This window comes from Carassius gibelio, chromosome B8, assembly GCF_023724105.1.
Source record: "Carassius gibelio isolate Cgi1373 ecotype wild population from Czech Republic chromosome B8, carGib1.2-hapl.c, whole genome shotgun sequence".
NCBI classification, from domain to species: Eukaryota; Metazoa; Chordata; class Actinopteri; order Cypriniformes; family Cyprinidae; genus Carassius; species Carassius gibelio.
The window spans coordinates 19540105-19559020 of NC_068403.1; the positions used below are offsets into that span (position 1 = coordinate 19540105).

The 18916-nt window shown below is 34.8% G+C and overlaps 1 protein-coding gene across 2 annotated transcripts in view; it reads left to right on the top strand.

The window, feature by feature from the left end:
• Positions 1–438: 438 nt before the first annotated feature.
• The window catches only part of gfra2a (GDNF family receptor alpha 2a), an 80752-nt gene continuing 62274 nt past the window's right edge, over positions 439–18916 (top strand). The window contains exons 1-2 of one of the 2 annotated variants that reach the window (XM_052564176.1): positions 439–1001; positions 2744–3049. In XM_052564176.1, coding sequence (XP_052420136.1) covers positions 908–1001; positions 2744–3049 — 400 coding nt within the window. In that variant the 5' untranslated portion in view covers positions 439–907. The remainder of the gene's footprint in view (positions 1002–2743; positions 3050–18916) is intronic. The other variant, XM_052564175.1, reaches the window with a different exon arrangement.

Here is an 18916-nt window from a genome sequence, read left to right on the forward strand (position 1 = left end):
TGCATTAACTTGTGGTGATGATGATGATGATGATGATATGACATCTCTTAACCTGTGAATCTTCAAACTCATGACATAAGGATCTTTTCCTAAATATAACTTATCTTAACAGTACATTTTAATCCAGCCTGAGGAGCTGAAAATTGCCCCAAACCCATTTAAAATCAGCCACAGATCAGCCTAGCCAGGCGAAGAGACCACAAGCCCTTCTTGAATGCTCACAGCTAGGTATCTTTCCATTTGTATTGTAGTTACAAAATTGCAAGAGCAGTTACTGGCCTCTTGTCAAAAGTTGCACTTATCCTTTGCCCTAAAACTTATTAATTAGCCATAGTGTGTTGAGTCAGCTCGACTGCTTGTTTATGCGCGCTTTGATTAACTCATCCGTCGCCGGATCATTTAACATGTGGGCTGGAGCGCGTAACGGGGGGCACGTGCGCTCGCTTATGCCTCTCTTCTCAGGAGCGCACTGCCTCCGCCAGAGCCAGAAGTCTATCCGCAGAGCTCCGCCGTCTGAAGTTTCTCACTGCCGTTGCTTGGGAATTCAATCTCGGAGATAAACGGGAGCTGAAATATCTTATAGAGGAGCGTTGGTTTAGAGAGCCAGACGTTTCAATTTCGCGTCCTTTGCGATAGTAGAACATCAGCATTGGGAAATATGCGTCTGTCCACACGAAACCACCACGAATAAACGGTTCCCACGGAAATCTGGGGTTTAGTTCCCCTCCTGAGCGGAATAGAGAACTTTTCCCTCTTTAAATGAGGCTTTGGATTATTTAGACGGGAAAAAGAATCATGGTCCGACAAACGCTGGATACAATTTGGGATTTTTAAGGTCATAGAGCGTTTAGAGCAGCATCGGTATTTTTAGAGGAGTAAGCAAGATACAGTCGTTTGGAGGGAACATATGACAGCACGAACGGCACCTTTTAACGCACGCGGACTCTCTAACAGAAACAGAAACATGTATATCTACATCTACGGCTTTCTGCTCTTTTTAGGTAAGTTTGTGTTTACATTAACAGCCTTTTTCTGATATTAAGCCTTTTTTTAGACGAACTAAAAGCAAAATCTCCTCATGCTATTTAATTTAATTTAATCTTTAGGTTAAGTTAATGTACTTTCCTCCAGCGAATACGATCATGAAATTAGGGAATTACTTTATATCTGATACCATGATAAGTGTGAAATCATGGCGAGGGCAAGTTCGATAACGAAAAAAAAAAAAAAAAAACAACGATATTCATTCATTACATTTCACGTTTTCATTTATGGAGATGGGAATTAAAGGCATATGAACTTATCACTTTATGAAACAAGCATATTTAAATGTATGGTAATTAATGCAAGTAACATGAGCTGCGTTTTATTCCTTCTGAAGGTAACTGATCACGTAATGTTATAGTTTTGCATGACGGCTAATTGTTATCTAATTAGTATCATATAGGCCTAGTTTAAATCCCATTCATTAAGAGTCAGTGAATATAAAATCAATCACCGTATAGAAAAGGTGAGATATATCAAGGTCACTTTGTAGATTTATCACTGACCATTGCACGCTGAAAAGACTTGATGCTTTCTGCGCACCATATGATGAAACTTAAGCTGAATATTTAAAGAGTCTGCAGAACATATTGACCATTCAGACATTCTGATAGGATATAGATATTCAACCACCAGTTATGCTTTAAATACATTTTAATGTTGCAGTGTAATTATATGAGGATGTGAAATTTCCTTACTACAGTAGGTCTTATATATATATATATATATATATATATATATATATATATATATATATATATATATATATATATATATATAATATGTAAAGTGTTATCTATCTAACTACTTTCCAGATTTTTGTTCTTTTCACATTTGCATTCTTAGAGCATCTTGCAGTTTTTATCAGTGGTTTTATTTCTTAAAAATATGTAAAACATTCGTCAGTGATTCGTTGTCCAAGGGTGTGTCTGAGTCTTTCAGTTTGGTTCTGGTGTGCTCTGAACAGTTTAAAAAAAGAAAAAAAAAGAAAGAGAGATGGGTAAGTATGCTGATGCATTTACACCTGTAGGTGTCACTGGTGGGTTGCACCTCCGTTATAATGATCCCATGACCAAAAAAAAAAAAAAAAAAAAAAAAAAAATAATAATAATTTTGCATACATGCACAAAACATTCTCTGTTGCTATCAAAGCACATATAAATAAGTGTACAATATTAATATTGTGAAGGCAATAATAAAGCATTAGTGTGAGGAAATTATAAAGAGCATTTGTCAGTTGCTAATTAAATAAATTTTTAACAAATAGCTACTAAAAAACTGTTATATACTGGTGACTCATGTCATGCTAATTAAAAGTCTTTTGTGTGATGTATATGATATTTTACTTTTCAAGGCATGTTTTTTTTTCATACTTTGACACCATTCTGAGCTGTCAAGTGATCCTCGTGAGTCATTAAAATGGTTTCACAATCATCTGGTCATTGCCACTGGCTTAATGGTCTTTAAATTGCACTCTTTGGCTGTATTAGTCATCAACTAAAATAATATTTTATAATGAGAAAATGAGCGGATGCAGTCACTGATGACTTTCATTTGTTTGATTCATTTGTCAGAGATAAAGATTTGTTAAACTTTCATCCCGTTATTCTGTTGAAGACATCAGTCAATACAGAATGTAACATAAATAAATAAATGAATTAATACCTGAACCTCCATTCCTCTCCACCCTCCTTCGTAGATGAGCTTGTGTTCTCCATGTCGGGCTCTTCCGCTCTATCTGAGTCTGGGCACCAAGAGTCAATGGACTGTTTAAGAGCCACTGAGAAGTGTAACCAGGACCAAAAGTGCAGCCATCGCTTCAGGATCATGAGGCAGTGTCTGGCAGGCAAGGACAGGAACACCATGTTGGCCAGTAGGGATTGCCAGGTAGCCTTGGAAGTGTTGCAGGAGATGGCTCTGTTCGACTGCCGCTGCAAGAGGGGAATGAAGAAGGAAATGCAGTGTCTGCAGAGTTACTGGAGCATCAACATAGGCCTGACTGAAGGTAAGCACTCTCCATGGATAAATAGTCTGGAAGATACACAGCACTGATCCCGGAAAGACAGTGGGGGACATTGAAGCTAGTAGTCACACATTAAGATTTCTCAGAATAGGTTTATTTTATGGTTATTTTCTGTATAGACACCAAAGTCTCCAAAGAATGGTTTTCCAACTTCCAATTTCCAATTTTATTATTCATCCTACTTTAACAGACAGGGCATGTTGTCAGTTAGTAGCCTGTTACAGGGTTTTAAATAAATCGTTAAATACATAATTAAATCCATAAATAAATGCTGACTTGTTCATTCATTCCTATATTCTTTTATTTTTTTTATTTTTTTATTCATTAATACAATCAATCAATCATTTTCATTCATATAATTTTTGCAATCCTGACAACTGCAACCCTGAAAATATAATGTGGAGGAAATTAATGAATGAATACATTTGTGAATGAATGAATTAACAGACGAATGAACGAACATTGATAATAACAAGAAATACATCTTAATATGTTCATGCTATCATGAAAATAAAATACATTTTGAAATACAATATTTATTGTATTGTATTTGGAATTGTAAAATTGTTCCCATTCTCAAGATTTTAAGCTAGCTTTCTGAATGCATTGCTAGAGAAAGCACATTTGTGAAGTTACTAAGAAGTTACCCATATGACAACCAACCCCAGTCTCCCCTCTGTCACAGAATGCACATCACTATTCATATATACAGTGCAATTTGAGAAAACAGAATCCAGCGGCAGTCAATGGGATGTGCATTAGCTGGTAGTGCTGTCAGGCCCATGAAGGAGAAAAAACTGTCCTTGTGTACTGACATTACTCCTCGCTGGGGTAACAGCCAGAAGTAATGCAGCGCAAGCGGGCAGACACGGAAGGAGCGTGAGGACGCAGCATCGTGATGTCATGTTGGCATGAGCTGAATATATATGACTTGATCAGCTTTGGCTTAACTCCTCAGTGTGATGCCGCCATGATGCTCATTATTCAGTACTAAAGCAAACACAATCCATTTTGCGATACCATCTGATACCATATTTTTTTAGTTTTGATATTCACGCAACCAGTGTTCATTTTGACAGGCATTTTTGATTTAGTCTTAGTCTTTATCTTAAAAGGAAATTGCACAATAGTTTTAGTCTATTTTTTGTCAACAGAAAGTCATTGCACTTTTGTCAACTTTGCACTCAGTCATCACTTTTAGACAAGCTGCTGTTACCAACATTTGTTTTTGTAGCTATTTTAAATGTAGTCTTCAAACAAAAATAGTCATTAATTTTTCTCTCCTTTAGACCAAAACAATTCAGTTCATGAGAAATTTGAATCAAGGATTGAATTTGGAAAAACTTGAATAAATGATGACAATTTTCACAAAGGGTTGAACTTACCCTTTAACAGTAGTAAAAAGGAAGCAACTTATACAAATTTTAGTTGTTCATATATATATATATATATATATATATATATATATATATATATATATATAGTTTATAATTTTTTAAAGAGAAGCAGAATAAGACAATATGAAATATTGAAAAAAAGACAAATTAAAGGGGTAAAATTATGCTTCTAAAAATAAAATTATTTGGTGTATTTGGTGAAATTAACATAATGTGTTTATGCAGTTTAAGGTTATTTTTTTTATATACTGTACATTATTTTTTTCCCCTTTATACCCCACCTTCTGAAACGCATTGATTTTTACAAGGCTCATTGGTTTGAAAAGTGAGGTATGCTGTGATTGGCCATCTATCCAGTGCGTTGTGATTGGCTGAATACCTCAAGCGTGTGACGAAAATGTTATGCCACTTAAAATGTTGTGATGCCCTGTCCGGCCGGAGTGACGAGACATTATAAACATGAAATAAACATGAATTCTCGTCGTATCCTCTTTCAGAAGGCCAAACAAAGTAGCTTAGCTTTCTCAATGAAACAGCGTCTTATATTATATTCTTTGCAAGTAGTGACAACTTCATAGTTGTCTTTCTGTTCTTCTTTGTATGCTATATTTCGCTGTCAACTTTCATCTTATGTTAACATCACTAACATCACTATTTGTTAACATCACTAAGCACACGACAGAATAGCATACCTCCAGCACGCAAACATATCTAAAAAAAAAAAAAATGCAATTTAGTATGTGAGGATGCCAAGGAATAAAGTAGGCTAGGTCAAATAATTATTACAATAAGTTAGGCTACATTGTGTAACAAGCGAATTTAATTATCCTTTGACTATGTACTGGCCCACCATCTAGTGGCAAAAATTATTTTTCGCCCGATGCCAAACTTACTATTTCGAACCCTGCTCTACACTATAGATATTTGGATTGCTATGTGTATATTTGATCACTGAGAACTGACCACGCTGTATATGAGAACTGAAGAAGTGAAGTGTGCGCGAGATAGAGCACTTCTATCAGCGCGATTCTTCCTTCACTCATTTTAGTTAATCGACAGCTAATTGTGACTAATTGAGGAGGTCGCTCGGTTGCTTATGCCATTGTTTCAGATCGCTTGTTCGCATTTTGGTAGTCTAACCAACCACTGCGGCTGCCATACTGAGACTAGATATGCGAACGTGCCTTATCCGATTGCAATCCAATAACAGAGACACACATTTTAAAGGACAATACAGTAGCCTATAATATGTATTTTGAATGTTCGTTACTCCTAAAAAAAAACATTAGTCCCGTCTCGTCTTGTTAACAAAGATGAAGCGTAAATTTAAATTTTCATAGTTTTTATCATCATAAATTAGTTTTAGCTCATCAGCGTCTTGTCTTCGTCACATCATTTTTTTTTTTTTTTTTTTATGCTGGAATGTAATTTATGACTTGTAGTCAAAAGCTAGATTTTGATGCATGAGAGTGTTTCCAATATTCTCACTAATGCATTTTGTCATGAATAGATTCTGATTTCACAAATTCATTTTCTTTTCTTTTTTTGTTCACTGTCAAACTAACATTAGACAGCACTGGAGTAAGACTGCTTGGAAATCGTTTTGGGCCTAAACAGAGGAGTCATTCAATGTAAGGGTGTAGCAGTCTTGACTCAACTCACAGTAGGCTGAGCACACATTTGCTGTGATGAATCCACAATGTGCTGTTCCCTCTGGTTACGTGAAATGCAGAAACACCAATAGATCTACTGCATTTGATCTAAAGCTGCATTTCAAGAAACACTGCAGCCACTCTGAGTAGATATGCAGTTACCGGCACTTTTACAGAAAAAAAAAAGGCATTCTGTTCTGGTAGTATAGCTCATGTGCTCTGTGATTCTGGAATATTCTTTATGTCTGCACTGATCAAGCAGATGCAAACTGAACCGTGCCGAGTCAAACCGATTGACTGACCTCCTTTTGAGCAGTCGTGCATACAGTACCAACCCCAATGTGAGCAGATCGTTCCAAGCTTATTGGCTTTACTTTGTCAATACTGTTAACAAGATGTTGTTATAGACTGTTTATGAGATGAAGATGCATCCCTTATTGCTTTGTTGTGCCCTGTTCTTGTCCTATTCTATTACATCAGAGATCATATCCCAATGCAAGTTTACAATACAAATCTATACTTCTTTTTGATGGGGATACGAACATATTACATTAGTACAATAAAAAATATTTGTAAAATTACCTAAATGTTTTGTCATCTGGAATCACTTCAAAATTAAATGTTGTTTTTATTCCTACAATAAATACAAGTATTTAAAAATTATAAAATGATAAAATATTATAAAAATATATTTTATTTTTGAATGAAGTCTCGTATGCTCACCAAGACTGCATTTATTTAATTAATTTGATTGTGAAGTATTATTAAAATTTCAAACAAGTGTGTTATACATTTTCTTATTACTGAAAAAAATTTCAGCAGCCATCACACCAGTCTTCAATGTAACATGATATTCAGAAATCATTTTCTTAAATTCTTATTATTAGGGTTGAAAACAGATTTCTTTTTTTTTTTTTTTTTTTTTTTAGATTTAGGATAGTTTTATAAAAAGCAAGATCTAAAGAACCACATTTATTTGAAATGTAAAAATAAAATGTATTTTAACTTTTATCTGTAGATTTCCCATGATAGTTTGGAATTATTTAGATAAACAGTTTTGTTGTTCCACTTAAGAACTTCAGTCGCTGAGAGTTATCATTACAGCAGCTGATTTTCTGCTGAATGTATTTTATAAATCTTATTTTTTTTTGCCATGACTTCGCAGGCACATTTCCCAGCAGGGCAAAGCAAGTGAAACATGCTGAAAATGCAGTCAGGTGCAGCATTATGCACAGGGGTGAATAAATGTAGTCTAAACAAGAGTCATTATAAAGGGAGGAAATGGACCACTTGTAGAAAAAAAAACATAATCAGAGAGATATTGACACTTTGCATGATTGATCAGATTTGATTGCTGAAGTCAAATAAGTTACCTGCATAGAATATAGTGCTGGAAAGAATATGTGCACATTTGTCACGTTCCACTCATTATTTGTTTTTCTCACTCTCCATGTAGTCTTTACAGCCATCCATCCATTCATCCATCCATTATTGTATCGGCTAAGCCTAAATAAGCATGAAAAGACTTTGTGCTGGCATAAAAAGGAAGTGTACTGTTTACCTTTGGGTCCTGAAGAGCCAAATTAATTTGATTCTCCACCAACATCATAACAATAGATTAGATAGTTGACAAAGAGTAATTGCTTTCTGCGGTATGTGTGCAACTGTGAGGAGGAAAAGCAGTACAGAGGCATGACCTGATATAGGAATGGTATAAGATTTAATTTAAAGGCTCCAGTGTTTCAAGGCTGCCTATCCATTGTAGGATGAACATGTGTGAGCAGTTCAATGGTACTGGCAAAAAGCTCCCTGTTGCTATGTAAGGTTATGCAAGCTCTGTTTTCTGCCTGTCTGCGGTTTATGAATACCTTGAATTTCAACACAAGGGAGTGTGGTGTTTGCATACAGAACAAGCTGGTCTAACTGTCTCTAAATGGCATCACATAACTACTCAGTCAAGTGAAAGTTGTCTGCCAGCATTCCCATTAATCTCAGCGATGGTAGTAAACATGAATTTGAAAATTTTTCGCTCATAGGCATGAAACTTTATGAGGCTAATTACTCTGAACCAGGAAAATGGCGTAATGACAATGTTGATTAATTGATGGGACCACAATTAAAATTCTATATATATTTTTTTGCCCCAGAATGTAGTTATAGCATGTTCAAGTGTATAGTGAAGGATTTTTGAGAAGCAGTCACAAAGATCAATTTAAAGCATATTAATATTTATGTTCATTATCTTATTAGAGTGCTGATTGGGTGATGTATTTTTGTAAGCCAAAACACAAAAATGAGTTAGCATTTTAGTACTTTTAGCAGGTTAAATGGCTGAATGGTTAATACAAGCATACGATATGCTCATGCTTTGTTCTATGACATAAAATACATCAGTAATACTCCCTTGTGATTTTTTTAAAGCTTCTACTTGTCTTGTAAGATGCATTCCTATCAAGTAAATAAATGACACTTCAGATGTTGTCAATAATGTTAAACTTTTTTGTCAGTGTTTATTTAAAATCATCCAGTTATGCAGAATATACAATGGTAAATATTTAATGGATGAGTTGTTGAAACAATATATAACAATACGGTATACGTATAGGGCATGATTTTAGCACAAAATTCAACATATTACTTTAAAATTATAACTACAAATCTGTGTTTCACTGATTGGAGTCCATTTGTTTCTTTGAATTGAAGGGATCCATTTGTTTTTCTTTTCTGTTGCTTTCCGCAATCTGTAAAAAATATATATTCAGATTTCTTGTCAAATCTATTTGTACAGTCAATTGCAAAGCATACACTGTCACTGCATACATGCCGAAAACCATTGCTGTCATTCAGTATTTTTGCTACTCAGTAGTCACTCCAGCTGACAACAACGTCACATGCATACCAGGGTTTGAAAACGAAAAACATAAATAAATTCAATCGGTTCAATCCGAGCAGAATTTCTTTTTTAGCGTTTCTGTTCCTGCGTCATTCCTCTGATATTATTACCGTTCCGAAACTGGTTCGGGTGGAATAAATACCGGTTAATAACATTATTTTTTGAAAACAATTTTCTTTGCCCTTTAATTTGCCTAATAATAATAAAGTACAACATTTTCTTTACTCAAGAAAAGGAAAAAAAGAGAGATCTGGTAACGTTATATACTACTAGAAGTCCAGAGTTTTGTGAAATTAGATAGTATCAAGGATTGTAGCATGGAAGAAGACTACAATAGTTAGGTATGCAGGAGCTAACCAATTAAGGGCCTTATAGGCAAGTAATAATATTTTGTAAACTGATACAGAACTTAATAGATAGCCAGTGAAGAGATTGTAAAATCAAGGCAATATGATCATATTTTCTTTACCTTGTAAGAACTCTATCCACTTCATTTTGGACTACATGTAGCTTGTTTATTGAGGATGCAGGACAACCACCTAGCAGAGCATTACAATAGTCCAGTCTAGAGTTCATGAATGCATGAACTAGGTTTTCTCAATCAGAAACAGGTAACATGTTTCGTAGCTGTTTTTGTAACACGGGAAACATGAATTTCAAAAGATAATTAGCAGTCTAAAATAACACCCAGATTTTTTACTGTAGAGGAAGTAACAGCGCATAGTCTAGTTTTAAATTTTAATTCAAGATATTCTGTGTACTAATTTTTGGACCATCTGCCTAATCCTAATTTAATAGGAGAAAACTATTGGCCATTCAGTCTTTTACATTTTTACACACTCTGTTAGATTAGATAATTTAAAAGTTTAATCTGGTCTTGTTGAGATATGTAGTTGAGTATCATCAGCATAATCCCATATTTTCTAATAAAATTATCAAGTGGCAACATGTACAGTATATTGAAAATAGCAGAGGACCTAGAATAGATCATTGTGGCACTCCATACTTTACTAGTGATAATTTTGACATTTTGTATGTCTCCCTCATCTATCACACCTGATTCAACTCATCAGCTCATTAGTGGAGACTGTGTTTTGTTCTTCTCAATGAAGAAAATGCGGCTGGAGGAGGTCTCAGGATGTTTTATTCTGCAAATGAAAGGTCTGCAGAGACACACATAACACAATTAAACTTTTTTTGGGATACACCTCTCTCCCCTTCAGTCTGCTCGTACAGCATGGAGAAAGCTAGTAAGCAAAACCAATCTCGGTAAAATGTTCAAAATGTAATTCATTGCATTACATTTCATGACATCACAGTCTTACATTATCCTTAAACATTATTTATCTCATGTAATTAATTGATGACATCATTTACACTTGGAGGAATGTCCTTACCAGAACTCTCATTTTAAGAGCGATAGAAATCACAACCGACCCCGTCAGCAGCATATGTGCTTTTAAAGATGGCGCTGTAGGGCCAATCGCATGAGGTATCATGTGTGTCACCAAGTGCAGTTTCTGTGCTATGGTGGGGCCTGAAACCTGACTGAAATTCTTCATAGAGATTTTGCAGTAAAGAGCACAGTTGAGCAGACACAATTTTTTCTAAAATTGTAGACGTAAATGGAATATTTGAAATGGGCCTGTAACTTGCCAGTTTACTAGGATCTAGTTGTGGTTTCTTAATAAAAGGCTTAAAATCCGCCAGCTTGAATGCTAATTGATTATGACACAAGTTCCCTCGGTTGTCTTACCAAGGACAAACACTTTGTAAGTAATTTTACTATAGGGAAAAATAAAGAAAGCCAGTTAGCGGAAGAAAAGCCTTGTGATCTGAGTTTATACCTAAAGGAGATTCAGTCATGAGATACAGATGAATGGGGTTGAGGGAGTTACTAAGATAGTAGTACTGTTCTTTAAATTTGAGAACTTAAGAAAGACTCTGCTAAATGTTACATTATATATCATTATATATGGTGACAATCTTACAGATGCTAGGAAGCTATAGAGAGCTGAAGAAACAGTGAAGATTTAAAGTTAGATTAAAATCAAGTACATTTTTTTTTTTTTTGCAGATTTACAGAAAATGCCAACCTGTTAACATTTTTTGTCAAGGTGGCTAATTTGTACTAATATGTAAGTCCTCACTCTTATGAATTCATACAATATGTGAAAAAAAAAAAAAAAAAAAAAAAAAACATATCTATTTTATGAGGTGGCAAATTCCTAACCCTGCTCCTAAATTTATGTATGTAGATAAATGTTACAAAATAGTATGAGTGAGGTCGTACAAATTTGTACGATTTAGCCAAATCGTAAAAAACGTACGAATTAGCTGTGAGATAGTGTTGAAAATGCTTGTTTCAATGTTACAATCTAAAAATATATTGTGTCATTAGCTTTAGATGAGTGTAATTTAGCAATAATATACTCTAAGATAATATGTGTTAAGTTAATGTCATGTCAATTAAGCAAACACAACAAGAGTGTAACAGTTTGTGCTTATGATTTCAATGTAAGGATAATATTTGATCATGTATAACTGGATTTTCAGTCTAACAGTCTTCCATTGTTTGGCCAAATAGATAAAAAAAACACCTTGCCTTTATTAAGATAAAACAAAATGCATTTCAGTTTTAGGGAACTAGATTTATAAGAAAAGCTAAAAATATATTTTTGGATTTTGCAATTCCAGAGAGCCTCAAAGGCTAAAATCTATGACATGAACATAATATGCATAATTCAAATGACATATACTGTACAGTTCTGGAAGAATTACATGACCATGTTCAAAATTTCATAATTACATTCCTTGTTATGAATGTTGACTTCTGTTCAGTTTAAATGTCAGCCTTAGACTTTATTTTATCCTGGTTCCCATGGACACTCTGGATTCTCTCTGTACGTAATAAAAACCCGAGAAGGCGGCATCACATCTTGTAAATGCAATGTCTTTAATTTCCTATAACCCGCTGGCCCAGAGTAATGGATCCGTCACCACAGGGGACATACAGGACTAGATGGAATGACATCTCATGTCTTCCTAAATATTGTTTATGAGACTTAGCTACGTTCTAGTTCATTTTAAATTTCAATTTGAAAGTGAAAGATGAATGACTTTTGCTTCAAGGTCACTGTATTGAGAGTTTGACAGGTACCTGAGCAGGTGAATGTGAGTTTAGCAGCAAGGTTCAGCCACAAGTATTGAGCGCACATTCAAGGTCAAGGATACTGGATTGCATTGGAAATGTAATGGCATAGGGTTCCCACAATCACACTGCATTTATTTATTTATTTATTTTATCAGCAGTCTTGGTCTTGTTTTGAGTATAAGTATTTAAAAATCATTTAAACAAAATCAATATGTATTAAGATATTAAGAACTATTTATAGAACATTATGGAAGGCTGTTTCTGCCACAGAGTAAAAGAAAATGTAATAAAGTATGCAAATGTAATAATAATAATAATAATAATAATAATAATAATAATAATAATAATAATACATTATAATAATAACAAATAATAATAAGATATAAATTAAATAAAATGTAATAAATACACGTGAAGAGTTCAGATGCAAAAGCCTCTAAGTGCGTTCATCTAAGTAAGTAATGTTCATCTAATATTAGGATTTATATCAGGCTCCTATATTTATGTTCAGTTATTTCACTTAAATAACCTGGAAAAGGACCTGCACATTGCCATTAAAGTAAAATGACTCAACCTAAGCATAGGAGCTTGATAAAAATCCTAATTTTAGATGAAAATTTCAGATGGCACTTAGAGGCTATTGCATCTGAACTCTTCATATATTAAAGACTTTTGTCCTGACAGAAAATTAAAAGTATTTTTTTTTTAACACTGTGTTTAAACTCGCAATTCTGAAAATTGTGAGATATAAATTCATAATTGCAAAAAGTAATAGGTAAAAAGTCATTTTTACTTTTTTTCATTTGTGGTGGAAATGGGCGCTTTTATAGAAAATAGATCTTAAATAAACATAAAAATAAAAAATAAAAAAAATAAACCCATTATAAACGAGGCATTTGTTGCATCCAGTGGTGACAAAATTACTGGTTATATGCTACGTAAACATAAAACCATGTCTGCATTTGTGATCGGAGAAATGACAAACTACAAGCGCTACTCTACTCTGCTCAAAACTCGCTTTTAAGTCACCAGTGACAAATCCTTTACATATGTAAGTAAACGTACTCACAGGCTGTGAGTCAGAAGTTCCAGACTGACCACTCTATAGAAACAGACACCGGCATTGTAGGCTACTCTCAGTGGAAGTCTCAGTGCTCCTCATCCTACAGTACTTAACATCCGTTGCACACATCTGAACAACATGGCGTTAGTGGCCACAGCAAGAATAAAAGTTAATCCTTCTTTTCTTTGCTTGAACATTTGGGCGGCGTTATGCTAATCTTCCCACATTGTGACGTAGACACAGCTGGTTTAGCCGAATGAGCCGTTTTAGGAGGGTGTGGAAGACTCTTAACTTTTATAAAAAAATATCTCTTTGGATTTGAGGCTTTACAGTCTTTATGACTTTCAGAGTCTTTGCAACTTTACAGATCTTCTTTATGCAGCAAGAGCTTGTAACACTCCAAAGAGAAAGGAGTGTTTTAAGTCGCATCATATGACCCCCTTTAAATAAGAATAATAACAATTAAAACAAGATCTCTATAATTACTGTAATTAACATATTTTTTTTTTCTAGTTTTGCTGAGCTCTAAAATATTTAACAGGCTAGAAATTGCTCTGTATGAGTGCAGACTCTAAAAAAATTATTATTAAATATCCTTATCCATCATGATCCACAAAAAAATAAAAATAAAATAAATAAATAATGGAAAATTATTGATTAAAATGTATGGAAACCCTGACTTCTATAGACTTGTGAGTTCAAACCCTGGAGGGTATGTGGTTTTCCCAATCGTACCATAGTAAAAAAAAAAAAAATGTACACTGTATAGCTTTCTGGCATTTTTTCTCTCTCTGCATGCAGTCTCTCTAGAGCTATGATACCTACGCCAAGCACAAAGTATCTTTCCCCAGAATCTAGCTATTAACTCTATGACCGATAGTAGCAGTCAAAGTCTATTACCTCAGTCATCCACTTTCATAAGGAGAGGCTGGCCACAGGGAGGCGATAGGACGCCTCACCCCCACCTGCTCTATTTGTCCTCTGCCCCCCCCCCCCCCCCCGCTCCCCCTCTCCCTCATCCACAGCCACTAAATCATCAGCTCTGGCCCTAAGGCAGCTCAATAGCTCTACACTGGATCACAGACGGTTTCTAAAACTGCCAACCAGCCAGGTGGACCCATATCCACACACACACACACTGCCACATTTTCCCTACAAACATTTCAGTGTGTGTGTTTGTGTGTCTACAACATAGAAAAAATACGATGACAGGCACAGCACTTGTATCTTCTTGCGAATCCCTTTTTAATGATTTCCATTACTGTAAGTAGAGATGCAGCGGGACAGTACTGTAAGATTGATGAGGCTCTAGGTGTAATGTTAAAACAGTCTGGGCGCTGGGCTGGGACTCAGAGCAGCTGGAGTGAAAATGCCAGGCTTTAGACAGGGGAAATACCTTGTGACTGTGCAGCACTGTGCATCCAAATCCAGCAACTGTTGCAAAACTACAGACAAAGATAGAAAACACATTATATTCCCTGCTGAAAAGGCCAGCTTAGACCAACATCATTATACAGACTACTTGTTCAATATTAAAACTGATCATTTATGTGTGTAATACATGTACGTATATACATAGTAGGTAACAGTCATGCAACAGTAATACAATTTATTCAAGAGATGCAATCTGAATTTTATTGTCATTATATTGATGTGGTGCAATTGCTGCATTTGTGATCATGGTTTCGAGTACTTGTTACAATAAACACAGGAACATGTCTTTATCTCACACTCAGCCTAAACATGTGTGTTACTCAATCCAGATACTATAATCAAAATCTAACTTATCTAGAGATTGATTAGCACAGTTATACAATCTGCAGCAGGCTATGTCATATTATCATTGATGTGTTACATAAAAAGAACAGGCCCCTGGTCTTTTCAGCAGGGTTGGACAGAGTCAAATCTCACACACCATTCATGAACCTTTATGCCGTTTGGTGTAAAGCAGTTTAAGGAACTACCTTAAAGGCAGCTGCAAAACAAATGTACACTAGTGGTGTATTTAATGACAACTGGAAGAACTTTATCCATCAAATCCCCAAGAGTTGGACACGACTGAGTGAACAAAACAACCAACGACAATAATATATACCCACCCGTGACCTCAACATAGAGATGAGATGGGAACTCTTCTTGTTTGCCAGTTAAGATTTCCTGTTTCAGTTATGCCTTTTGGCACTTTCCATTTCAGAGAGTCACCCTCCTGCTGTTCAATAGTCCCACTCATCTGGAATGATGTAGTTTGAGGAACAAATGCCACAACAACACGAGTGAACATGGTTGCCAGGCAAAAAGGACAAGCAATCTTGCTGGGAGGAATATAGGCTCACAGGTAGAGGATTGTTTTAGCTCCATTAAACTGGAAATGGATGTGCTCTTAGAAATTGTAATGAAAGAAAAAGGCAATTATTCTGCAATATTTTGAGGGTTATTCTTCACCTCACTATGCAACTCCCATTTGAGCAAGTGTTTTTTTTTTTTTTTCTCCAAAAAGAATGTGGAAAAAAGCCGGAAATGTTCAGTAAACAAATGAGAAATCAGTGCACGAACATGCTGCTCTGAAAGGAGCATTGAAACCCAACTGAATTATACCTGCTGGCCAAATGTAAATGCTAGTAGGTGGCCAAATTATGATAGCTGAAATGTTTTTTTTTTTCTTTTTTCTTTTATTTATGTGGCCCCATTATAAAAGTCTCAATCATGAGGTTATGCAGTTGTAGTGTTTATATTTTGGCAGGTAACAATGTTGAACACTGGCTGTCAATATTAAAGGTCTGAAAATTCTTGGTCTCACGGTGTAACAACTGTTTTGAGTCTTTAAAAACAACAGCGAATGCAGCCAAATCCATTATTTACTCTTTCCAAAAGAACCATGTAAAATCAATTGCACATTGTGTGTCTTGTTTTAGATTTCAGTTTTAAAGTAACCCTCTAAGGAAATACCTGCAATGCAGTTAATACAAGAGCAACTCATGTAAACACTATCTACAGCACTGTTGAAGTAAAACATTATTTATGATATATAATTATTTATTATTATTATTATTATTATTATTATTATTTTATTCTTCTAATAATTGTTTGTGTGCTTTCACAATATTATTCACAGTATTGCAAATAGAGCATGATTAAATATGTCCAAGAGTTGCATACTATTATGAAATGAAAATGAATAAAGCATGTTAATCAAGATGGTCATGATGTTCCTAAACCTCAATGTGGTCAAGTACTAATAAACAGCCAATATGCTAGTAATTAACATGCAAATAATAAACAACTAGTTAATAGTAAGAATTGGTTCCTAAAGTGTAACCAAAGAGAGAAACTAAAACACTAAACTAAAGTGGACACCTAATTAAGAGAATGCATATTTGCCAACTGCAGCGTGTCATTTTGAAAGACTTTAATAGCATGAAAAGAAGACAGGAAGGGAAAGCCACATAAACAGTGAGCATCTCAATTAGAGACTTTTTTGTTTTGTTCCCGTGATCAAATAGCTTCTTCGTTTTGTTGTATTCCTGGTCTCTACAGTGAGCTAAGACATATCTTCGGTAAATCCTGACTTGAGCCTGATTAATACCCCAGCTGTGAATGAATCGGGGTGGAGAAAAAATGATCTCTGGGTCGGTCCGGTGAAATTAAATTAACTCACACATGTCAGCCACACAGAGACTGATTATTGTCCTCACCCAGCTCACAAATCTCTCATTTGCCTCTGTTTGCTGCAAACAGAAAAAGGGACAATGGGGTGTGTAGCAACTCATAATGTAATAACTGCACGCAATGTAAAAACGACACATATTGTAATATTCTAATAAAATGTTCATAATGTAATAATTTTCTCAATATGTAATAAAATATTGAGCTCATAAAGTAATAACAATTATGACATTATAAGAAATGTATTACATAATAAACTGACCAAAAATATTGTTATATTGTCATAATCATATAATTATACTTTTAATAAAGTGTAAGCAGCATGGTATAAGGGACAGTCAAAATATCTGTGCTGTTATTTAGCCTATGTATTATAAATACACAGACACACACACACACACACACACACACACACACACACACATACATATATATATATATATATATATATATATATATATATATATATATATATATATATATATATATGAGATAGATATATAGAGATAAATGGCTCAGACGTGAACATATTATTTGCTTTGCTTTTTCTTTTTAGAATTAATTTGTACATGAATGGATTAAGCAAAGCAAATATGTTCACGTCTGAGATTCATTTTAGCATTTATATAGAATAACTAAGCTACAGCTGAACTTTAGCGAGGGGACATTGTGTTAGCATCATGAAAAACAAACAAACAGAACTCTTTAAAGGGGTCATATAATGCCCATTTTCCACAAGTTGATATGATTCTTTAGGGTCTTAATGAAAAGTCTGTTACAGTTTGTTTAAAATTTCTCAATTGTAGTGTATTTTTTTTTTTTTTTTTACCCAGTCAAAAACAGCTCTTTTCAAAACACGCTGGTTTGTGGAATTCTCCTTTAATGCTAATGAGCTCTGCTGACCCTGACCCCGGACTGATGACGGCTCACTCAGGGCGGGGCTGAGGTAAGACACATAAGTGGAGTCTGTGCTGAATCGCTGCTGTCAATCAAACAATCATGGGAGGGGCCTCCAACCGTATGATGTCACATCTGACGAGATAAAAAAAAAAAAAAAAAAAAAAAAAAAAAAACACTTGGTGGATTTGTATCATTATAAGGTGGATGTGTACACAGACTGCCAACACAACATTCAAACAACTTGTAAAAGTGCATGTTGCATTATATGACCCCTTTTATTAAAATTCTGAATGCATTAGTCTAGTATGGGTGTAAAGAGTGCTCCCTTTATAATTTCAAATGCACTGAGCTTGTCAGTCATATCAGTTCATCGTTTCAATGGACGTGTCTGTGATTAACTAAACTGCTCAACGCTGCAAACATTGTAGATAGAAACATCTGATGCTCTCCAGAGCTCAAATGCAAATATACACAGAAGAGTTTTCCAAATATGTTATTATTACAGTTTAATTTAAGGGTCTTGGTTTTTTCTTTTTACATTTTTATTTATTTATTTATTTATTTTTGTGTGAGAGTGATAGGCGCCCTAAACTGGGCATGAAATGATAAACTGCTTTCTGGATGGATTTAATATGGAATGTTGATTAAATATGAAAACAGTTGGCAATCATACTTTGCATGTTTTAAACACTTAGATTATGATTTTACTTTGCCCATGCATTAAATGCACATCCTTTAAAGAGCGCAGTTTGGTGACATATTTATTTAGAAGTCTGCGTGAACCAGAAGTTGCTGCTGACTGGATTTCATGGTGGTGGCGTATTTCCAACTGAAATGGAATATTGAGTAGATGGCGGGGTTTCTTTTTTGTGCTTCCTCTCATCTCTCACTCACAGCAGACTAATGGTGGGGCTAAGCATATTCTGCCCAAGCCGTCATACTGACGTCATCAGAAAGGCATCCAATTCCAAAGCAAAGCAAATGATCAGGTTTTGATTAAAGATTACCAAAACAAACAATTTATTATTATTTTTTTCTTCTGAAGATTAACTTGCAAAGATTATTTGTTGACCTTAAGACAAACAATGTGCACTAACAAAATAAATATTGTAAATTTTAATTTCATG